The sequence below is a fragment of the Pelodiscus sinensis genome, chromosome 22 (assembly GCF_052426305.1).
Source record: "Pelodiscus sinensis isolate ZL-2025 chromosome 22, ASM5242630v1, whole genome shotgun sequence".
In the NCBI taxonomy this organism is placed as follows: Eukaryota; Metazoa; Chordata; order Testudines; family Trionychidae; genus Pelodiscus; species Pelodiscus sinensis.
The window spans coordinates 1007222-1017532 of record NC_143073.1 but is presented as its reverse complement, the minus strand read 5'-3'; the positions used below and the strand labels follow the sequence as shown (position 1 = coordinate 1017532).

Sequence of the window (10311 nt, the reverse complement as noted above, 5' to 3'; positions counted from 1 at the left end):
ACATGCCGCCCCTTTTTATTAGCTTTTCCCTGAAGAACTTCCAAACAGGAGGGTGACTCAGAGGGTATGTCTACACTACCCCCCTAGTTCGAACTAGGGGGGTAATGTATGCATACCGAACTTGCTAATGAAGCCCGGGATTTGAATTTCCCGGGCTTCATTAGCATAAAGCCGGCTCCGCCATTTTTAAAAGCCGGCTAGTTCGAACACCGTGCCGCGCGGCTACACGCGGCACGGGCTAGATAGTTCGAACTATGTAGTTATTCTGAACTATCTGTACGCCTTGTGGAACGAGGTGTACAGATAGATCGGAATGGCTACATAGTTCGCACTTGAGAACAAGAACCCACCTGAGATTTACAGAGGTAAAATGGCAGCCTGGGCGTGGCGGCAGATCTCCATACTGGCACGCTTCTGAGCCGCCCTCCTGTTGGAAAGTTCTTGAACGGGGAGGTAATAAAATGGCACTGCCTGTGCCAGCACTGAGCAGATGTGTGAGATGATACTAGGATGGTTTGTGGCCCATAAAGATGTCAGACATAAGGCAATGGTGGGAGTATTATAAACGCCAGTGTAGGTGGGATTGGAAATTTAGTAATGGATCAGCTGTGTCAAGACCATTGCGCTAATGAATAGGGTTGCCAAATCAAGAAAAAAAGTGTTTTCTCAGCAATTAACAGTCAAAAAAACACTTTCATGGGTTATTGTGTTGCCTGATCTAAGATTACGTTTTAATTTCTAATGACCACCTTTAGGGTTGACAGTTCTTTGTCCCAGGGTCAGGCCCAGTATTCAATTATTCTGTGGTTGGGAACCCTGATGTGCACAGTTGCAACACTCACATTATAGAAACTCTTGCACCTTTACAAATATAGTTTATTAATATGGTTAGCACAGTCACACACCCCCAATGTTATAAGATATTGAATGTACAGCCATATTTCCATATCATATACTTATATCATTCCTTCTAGAACAATCTTAGGTGTTAGCCCATCATCTTTCTTGTTACCTTCACCTTCCCCATCATCACCAGGGGCTATCATTCTGGCCCTTCGAAAGACAACATCTTCTTCTCCCTATCACCTCTAGGCCAGGGTCCCACTTTTATACGATGTGACGCTGACATATTTGATGCATATTCAGTAGGGGAGGTTTCCAGTGTGGAAGTGTTCTTTTCCTATAGGTCAATGTATCATTGCTCTCAACTTATTATCATATTAATCAATTTGTTACCATGGGCCTTTGTGGTCATTTTTCACATACTGTGTCCCAATTACTTCAGCTTAGCCTGAACCAGTTATTTTGGGACTTTTTATTATAATAATGTACCTGCTGAGTCTGAGGATATTTTTTCCTCCATCCTGTGTGGGTGAAAGGTCTCAGACGTAAGTTCCGCTTTTCAGTCCAGGGAAGCTATAAAGGAGCTATGACCTGCGTCTGGCTGAGATCAGTGTCTCAGCCACAGAAATCTGCTAACCTTAGCTTCTGCTGATCTTGCAAATGGCCTGTTACAGTTTTTAGCAGATTTCTGAGGCTATGTCTAGACTGCAGGCTTCTTTCGGAAGAAGCTTTTCCAGAAGAGATCTTCCAAAAACATTTCTTCCGAAAGAGAGTATCCACGCTGCCAACGCCCATCGAAAAAGCAATCTGCTTTTTTGAAAGATAGCGTCTATACTGATTGGACGATCTCTCACATTTCAGCTGTGATTACTATGGGCAGAGTGGCCACCAGGGCACCTGTGCTTTTTCCTCTTTCCTCTTCTTGAGAAAGAACTTCCTCTTCCCCATCCACACACACCTTTTCCGAAAGTGCTCTTTCAGAAAAAGGCTTCTTCCTCATAGAAAGAGCTTTACCAATGTCGGAAAAACCCCTCTGGTCTTTTGTTTTTTTGTAGAGAGAACGCGATTGCAGTGTGGACTTAAGTGAAGTTTTTTCAGAAAAATGGCTGTTTTTCCAAAACAACCTCTGCAGTGTAGACATATCCTTGCATTACAGCTCTGAGCTACTAGCTCTCTGCTAAAACTACCCATTAATATATTAATGAAGTAATCTAAATCAACACAACCATGTTATTAGCATGATAGCCTACAATTGGCAAGATGGACAAATTCTGTCTACGTTCCCAATTGAGCTAAAGCAATATCCTCTTTCCTTGTTGTTCTCCCCATATGGAAAAAGGGGGGAGGTGAGAAACCTCCCATTTGAGGGCGATCACCATTGGCTCATCTCCGTAAAAGGATTGTGTAGTCCCTAGTAGCACAGCATGGAAAGGTTTCCCAGTTGAACATGTCTGTAAGGGGCCATGCTGGTTACTGTTTAGCTGTGGGTCTCACAGACCAGGAATGTCAGACCACAGTCCTGTGATCCAACTTTCCTACAAATGCCTCCCTTGTCAGTACCAGGTGGCCTTTTCTGCTTCCCACCACTCTGCTTACCAGAAGCGAAGGCTGTAATGGAGACAATAATTTAAATGCCATTCCAGCACTGATGGGTAGTTTTCTTGGCCAGGAGTTTAGGAATATATATATATACATCTTGCAAAAAAGAAGACCGAAGGGAGCTATGATCAAGATCTAGAAAAGTATGAGGGGTGTGGAGAAAGTTACAAAGCAAGTGCTATTTACCCCTTCCCATAACACGTAACACAGGAGTCACCCAGTGAAACTCATCCATAGCAGGATTAACTCAAACCCACAATCCATGTGTGTAACTTGTTCCCATGGGATGGTGTGAGATCAGAAGAGTAAGTGGATTACAAGAAGTATGAGGTTACAGTCACTGAGATTAGATCCATCAGTGGCTATTACGGCAGATGGTCCAGGAGACAACCCCATGCTGTGAATTTCTCCACACCTGGAACTAGGGGACGGCAGATGGATCACGCAATACATTGTCCTTTTTGGTTCAGTCTCTCTGGAGCACCTGCCATTGGCCGCTCTCAGAAAACAGGATACTGCTCTTGATGGACCCTGGGGCGGACCTTGCAGACCATTCTCATGTTCCCATGGCTTGTGTTCATGACATTCCTGGAGAGGCATCCACTCAAGTGAACCCTGATGGAACATCGGCGACTCAGATGATGACCGGAGCAGGGCAGCCATGGTCGATGTAATGTAGGCTGCCTCCTGTGTTGCAGGGGAAAGTGTAAGATGGTGAACGAAGTGGCCCGTGTTGCGTAAGAGCTTGGGGTTCAAACCTTGGAACTGTATCACCATCTGTAACCTCACAAGACAGCAGTGGTTTTCTGGGAAAGTGCAGGAGTCGCCCCTGAGAGCTGGAAATCAGAAAGTTGTCAGTTGTTGGCAGCAGATGGGATCCCCACCAGCCAGGAAAGGCACGAAAATACTTGGGTTGGAATAACCCCAGTTCAGCGCCTTAGCCCTGAACCCAGTGGGTGTTCTTCTTTGGCATGTCACTCAATCACAGTATTAGTGCCCTAAAGGCGCTTCGCGGCCAGCCAAGGCACATACAGCATCCGAAAGGACGTGGCTCAGACAGCGGAGTGAATTTCTATTCCCTCTTCCATGCTACCAGCTCTTTGCACATGGATACGCACAAGTTATGTGTTGCCCTTTACAAATGCTTTGTTACCCCCCTTTACTGCACATGTTGATTCACTCAAAACTGACCATCTATCCCCCTGCCATCCTGATTTCCACTAGAGGTCCTGGTATCCCTGTAGTGTCTTTGGGGAGTGTCTTCCCACCACATGCTGGTATCGGGGAGTTCTGGTGCTACCCTTCTGGGATGTGCCTACATGAAGGCTTGGAGACTATGAGCGTTTTTGCAATGCCAGGCCTGTTCTTGTCACAGTTTTAGAATAGACAGTGAATTAGCGAGCAAGTATCTGCTTTGTAATAGGGCCAGATCGGGGATTCATTTGGAAGCCTGTGGTGTGAGGGGTTGGTACTGAAAACCTGCACAGGGGAGAATGTTACCCCCTGTACTTGGGAAGGAAAGAAGGGAGGAAAAGGAAAACCAGAAGGCCAATGCTAGGATACAGCGTGATGTTTAATGGGAAAGAAAGGTGGAGAACACAATTGCAGAATACATTGTTGCCGAGTACTTCAGGGTTCCAAAAAGAGCTAACCCAGCCCCCTCTCCAAAGTGATGCATTTTCACACACAGGATGTTCTGGGTTCTTTCTTGAAGGCACAGAGTTTGAAAACCACGTCTGATTCTCACTCCACTGACTTCTTCTATCTCACTTCACATCACAGAGAACAAAGCAGAATAGGAGCATAAGACTAAGCTGCAAAACCATTGGATTGTAAATGTGCAGAAATGGGTAAAACCTGGAAGGTGCAGAGAATCTGGATTCGGAGAGGCGATGTGGGCACGTTGTTCATTAGGCCAGCGATGAATCTTGGTTTTGTCATTTCTAGTTGGTTTCTCATTCCGTACATTGATCTTTTGGTTTCTTAGCAGGGTCCACAATTTCTACCCTGGTACCCAGAATATTGTCCCCCACAAACAGATCTGCTCCCATATAACTTCCTGCCATACCCACATGAGCCCCCGTAACCACCCTGGAATCCACTCCCATAAACGTAACCTCCCCCGCTACCACCATTATAACCTCCAGCGTAAACCCCACTGGAACTGCTCTTAGCTGTGAAGGGGCCCCTTGATCCCACACCAGAACCAGGGAAGCCCCCAGGTCCTCCAGCCAAATATGGAATGGAGGTTCCCACAAAGCTCTCTTGAGGGCAAGTAGCGAGAGTCGGTCCCGGGAATTTCACACAAACTGGTGGCGCACGGCTCATTCTAGATGTCAATCCATGGACGTGGGCAAATCTCAGGATAGCAGTCAGAGGGTGGGCAGCAGAGAGCTTTGGAGTAAGACATCTTCTGTGCTGAAGGGATTCTGAAACACACAGGAGAGAGCAAAGATCACATGAGACACAATGGGGAGTGAACTAAGAATGTCATCATTTGAAAGGTAGGGAAATTAGGGGTAGGTAAGTAAATAGATTAGTTGAAGTCCACGTGTCTACTTCCATTCCTTCCTTACTATCCCTTTGCATTCATTCCTTCTTAGCCTCCAGAAACAACAAGAGTAATAATAATAAATATAATGATATTTGTTTGTTTGTTTAATTGCTAGCCATCTCTTAAATGATGTTCACTGCTTCTTACACCGGTTACGTTGCACAACACTGCACTAGCAGCACTAAGGCTCAGTGGAAAGGCCTTGCCCTTCATTGCTGGCGAGACATTCAATGAGCTGGAGGCAGAATTCAGGCTTTTTCAATCCCTGTACGTGACAGAATGTCCATCTGGTCTCTCCATGCCTGGGCGGTCTGAGAGCTGGGGTCAAACTGCTGCTCCAAATCGGAGAGAGGGAGACTCCGAAAACCGGTCTCCTGCAGCTTCGTAGACTGCTCTAACCATTAGACTATCACATATTTTCAGGCACCCCCATGCAACCAGCACACCCAAGCCGTGATGGCGTCACCCTCAGTTGTCTCCACGATGGGTCTTGAACTTGTCCGTCTGCCCTGAGAGAGCCTACCCGACCATGTCCCGCAAGAGCATCCAAGTGGGAAATTCCCACCGGGAGGTAGGCACTGAGCAGTCCGGCAGCACGAGGACCTTGGTCTCTCTGTGCACGTGCAAATCACAGAGTGTTGGTGAAGCATCAGTCCATAGGTAAAAGTACCCATAAAGCAAGAAGTAGAGTAATGAGAAATCAAGAGACTTACCCAGTTCACCACGGGGACTAAGTCAGGAGAAGTGGATAGAACACCCCAGAGTCGCAAGCACTTTTATATGCCTTCCTGGCCAATGGGGAGCAGAGGAGACACCCTCGCGGTACGAAGAGCTTATGGGTAACAAAATAAAGTGATTTCTCAGATGGGCAACACCTCTGATTGTTGCAACAGCTTTGATCATGAGTCCACTTGGATGACACGAACATGTTTTAAAATACTTTATGAGCAGCATAAGTCCCTGGCATCACTCTGCTGATCTTCTTGGCCTTGGCAGGAGTATGAATTCAGGCCAATTGTATTTGTTCCTGTTCCCCTGACCATAGGAAGTGCAGGTTCTGGCAGGGATGAAATGTAAAGACCCATCTGCCAATGGTGGGGGAGTGTGAGCATCAGATGGAAGTCTCTGCTCTTTCACCAGTGAGGGCAGAAGGCGTTTATAAGGGAAACTCTCCCATTCTTGTGGGCACTAGTGAGGCCTACGCTGGAGTTTCGTCCCCATTGTTGGACAGCCACTTGGGCAGGGAAGATGTGGCCAAACTGGAGAGAGTCTAGTGCAGAGCGACCCAAATGATGGAGACCCGCCCTTCGAGGACAAATTGAAAATAATTGGCGTGTTTCGTATTGAGAACATTAAAACCGGCCCACAAATGGATAATAGTTTCCTATCATAGAATGCTAGAACTGGAAGGGACCTCAAGAGGACATCTAGTCCAGTCCCCGGCCCTCACGGCAGGACCAAGCACTGTCTAGATCATCCCTGACAGGTGTCTGTCCAACCACCACCCTGACAGGCTGGAAGTTTTTCCTAATGTCCAACCTAAACCTTCCTTGCTGCAATTTAAGCCCCTTGTGTCTCATCCTGTCCTCAGAGGCCAAGGAGAATAATTTTTCTCCCTCCTCCTTGTAACTCCATTTCTTAGATCATGTGCAGACCTGTCACAAAGAACATGCTGCTCAAGTCGGCCGAAAATAAGATTCAGCCCAGTTTGTTCAATCTGCAGCAAGAGAAATTTAGGTTCTGTGTGAGCAATAACTTCCTACCCATATTGCTACAGGTTGAACCTCCTAAATCCGAGACTCTCTGGTCCAGCAACATCATGGTCTGGCAGGCTCATGGATGATGCTAGGTCAGAGGGCCCAACGCTCGGGAGTGCAAGCCAGTCGGGAATCTAGTGGCAGGGAGCCCCACCATCTGGACTGGCTATCTCCATCGTGGGAGACCTAACCCAGTGCAGCCGAAGCATGGCAGCCACGGAGCCCCATCGCTGGGAAGCACTGACTAGGCAGGACTGCAGTGGGGCCATGGCGGCTGGGAAGCTCCATGCCTGGAGAACGTCAGCTTGCTGGGAGCAGTGGACCACAGCCAAGCCCAAGAGCTGTAGCAATGAGCCAGCTGGATGGAGGAAATGTGCCCTGAGAGGCTGGGAGCAGGGAACCTCCTCTCATCTGGCAAATTCCATCATTCAGGGTGTGTCAGGTCCCCAGGGTGCCAGACCAGGGGCCCAACCTGTACTCAAGCACTGACTTCAGGTTTCCATGGTAATGTGTGAAATCCTTGTGCTTGACTGTTCTTTACGATGGAATAGACTAAAACAAAACATATCCTGCCTTCGCTCAGAGGGCTGCACGCGGTGATAGCTCCAGTTTCCATCTATCAGCATTTACACTTACTGCTGGGACAGATACGTCCATTCCATTATGAGGTGCACGGGACAAGAGGGAAATTATCTGTGCAGATGCCCTGCACACACATACAAACGGGTTAATGAACCTGAACTACTTCCGAGTTGGGTGCCAGAGCTGTTCAACCTGTAGCTGGCACTGCCTGGGGCTGGTACAAAGCAGCTCTCCTGGGGGAATTTCTCCCAAAGTGCTTGGGGAGGGAAGAACGGAGACAAGGAAACCAGAGGCCGGTGTTATGATGCAGCAGAATTTTTAATGGCAAAGAGCAGAGGAGTCCACACTGCCCAGTGAATTATTGCTGGGCGCACAGAATGGATTGTCAGGGCTCCAGCGAGAGTAAGAACCAGCAACCGCCCCCCCCACCACCACCACCATCCCACGCCAGCTATTCTCCTTCCCTCCGGCAGAGGCAGAGTTGGAAATTCACGTCCTGCCTCCGACCCAGCGACTTCTTTTTGCCCATTCAATGGCAACAGCACAAAGCGCAGCGGCAGCGTGAGACAAGCTTGGGAAGCAGTAAATGAGGCATGCAGCAATAGGGGACCCGTTGGAGACACGGATCCACTGGATTTACGCAGGCGATGAACACCCACAGCCTGTGGGCAGAGCTGTGGGCATCATTGTCCGTTAGCTCAGCGACGAATCTCTGTCTTGTTCTTTCCTGATTGACGGATCTTCTGGGGCTTAACAGGGCCCGCAGCCTCCTTTGCTGGAATATCCTCCCCCACATGAGGAAATGCTACTGTATGACTTCCTGAACCCACATGAGCCCCCATTGCCACCACAGTAACCTCCCCCACATCCTCCACCATAACCTCCCCGATAACCACCCCGATAACCACCGCTATAACCCCCATAATTGCCACCAAAACGTCCCCCATAGGCCCCACCGACACCGCCCCCAACACCAGGGAAGCCCCCGGGGCCAGAGGGCAGCTGCGGCAGGGAGGTTCCCACGAAGCTGTCTTGAGGGCAAGTGGCCAGAGTCGGTCCCGGGAATCTCACAACCACTGGTGGCGCGTAGACCACGGCCGTGGAATCACCACATGACGTGACACATGGCGAGTTGCAGACGTCAATGTATGGGCGCGGGCAAATATCAGAACCACAATCCTGGGGTACGCAAGCCATCTTGTGTGGTGGAGGGAATCCTGAAACAAGAGGAGGGAACAGAGAGAATGTCAGAGACAGCTGAGAGTGGAACAAGAGATTCAGAGTTTGATTTTCAAAGTAATGGAAGAGAAGTAGTTAGGGACAGGTACTTGACCTTCAGTCAAGCTTCCCTGATTCTTCCTCCTTTTACTTTGCATCCATTCCCCTTTGGGTTACAAGCACCAGGAGAAAATCGCAGACATTTCAAAAAAAAAAAAGGATCTTCCCCCCCTTTCTTGCAACCATTATACTACAAGACACACGGCAAAGTCCATGACATTCACTCTGAAATCAAACCTGGCATTTTGGCTCACACCTGCTAAGGGTCTGGATAGAAAATTTCAAATTGCACTCACAAGATTTCAAGTATTGCCTCAATGGGTCTGTCAGAAATTCCCTTTCCTAGACTTTGTTTCTACTTGTTCTTTTAAATTTAGTAGAAGACCAAACAGCTGTGTGTCTAGTTCAGACAGCTGAGCTTCTGAAGTAGCCTTTGTCAGCGTAATGTTGTCTATTACTAATGCAGAGTAAGGCTGAGATTTTTCATGAGTCTCTACTGGATTTACATGCCCTATCCCAGAGAGCCTATTTAGAATGAGTGTCCCAGTCCCATTGGAGAAGATGAAAATCCCAGCATAAGTCCCTATCCACCACAGCCTGAAACTGACAAATGAATAAAAAACGAATAAATGAATAAAAAACGACCCTTGTTAACATTGCCCAAATCACAGTGTCTTGGAGGAAGTTCAGAGCCTAGTTCAAGGGATCACTGCAGCATTATCCAGAGTAACCCTGTTTCAAGGGACTTACCCAGTTCACGGAGAGGACGAAGTCAAGAGAAGTGGGTAGAATAACCCAGAGTTGCAAGCGCTTTTATAGGGCTTCTTGGTACAGAAAGGGAGTCTCTTCTCCTTCCCATTGGCTAAGACCTTATCTGCAAAAAAACAAAGTTTCGCTGGATGGGTAACACCTCTTATTGTTGCAATAGTTTTGATCATGATCAGCCAATTTCTCAATTCCCAGTTGCACATAGATGCTGTGAACATTTGTTCTTAAAACTTTATGGGCACGATACCTCCCTGGAATCACTCCACTGATCTCCTTGGTGTTGACACAGTTGTAAATCCAGGCCCCATTTCATAACATTTTCATTGAGAAACTTCAAAACAGGAGGTGACTCAGGGGTGTATCAATATGACAATCTGCCATCAGGCACAGGGTTCCATGTTAGGTATCAATAGGGATTTAAAGAACTAATTAGCAGCAAGGTGGAGTTCACTCTTCTAAACCCTTGCAGGGTGGGAGACATTGTTCTTCACGCTCCACATCCCCACTTCAAGCTCTGTCTCGTCTGGTTGAGCCAACACCCTGCACCAGTGCTTGGCTGTCTTGCCAATCAAACCTACTACCTTGGACCCAGGTTTCCCCTGGCTTCAGTACTTTCTTGGGGCATGTCTACTCTTATGAGAAGATTGACACTCTGGAGTTCGATCTACTAGCATTCGGTTGAGCAGGTCGCTGGTAGACCCGCTAAATCGAACCCTAACAGGAGCCCCAGCTGGTGTCTGGTACTCCTCCTCCTCTTGTGAGAGGTAAGGGAAGCCAATGGGAGCATGTACTCCTGTCAGCCTACCCCTGTGTGGATGCTGCCATTGCTTGGCTTAAGGTAAACTGACTCCAGGTATGCATTTTGCGTAGGGTAAGCTAGCCTGCCAGGCCTAGTATCGACCAGGGCTTGGACACATGAGCAGGACAATG

At 47.9% G+C, this 10311-nt stretch overlaps 1 protein-coding gene across 1 annotated transcript; it reads right to left on the bottom strand.

Annotated features, from left to right (window-relative positions):
* Positions 1-7634: 7634 nt before the first annotated feature.
* Positions 7635-9520, bottom strand: LOC149521765 (uncharacterized). Its single transcript, XM_089772434.1, has 2 exons — positions 9364-9520; positions 7635-8552 (listed from the first exon to the last, which is right to left on the bottom strand). The coding sequence occupies exon 2, from the start codon at positions 8530-8532 to the stop codon at positions 8086-8088; it is 447 nt and encodes a 148-aa protein (XP_089628560.1). The 5' UTR covers positions 8533-8552; positions 9364-9520; the 3' UTR covers positions 7635-8085.
* Positions 9521-10311: the final 791 nt, after the last annotated feature.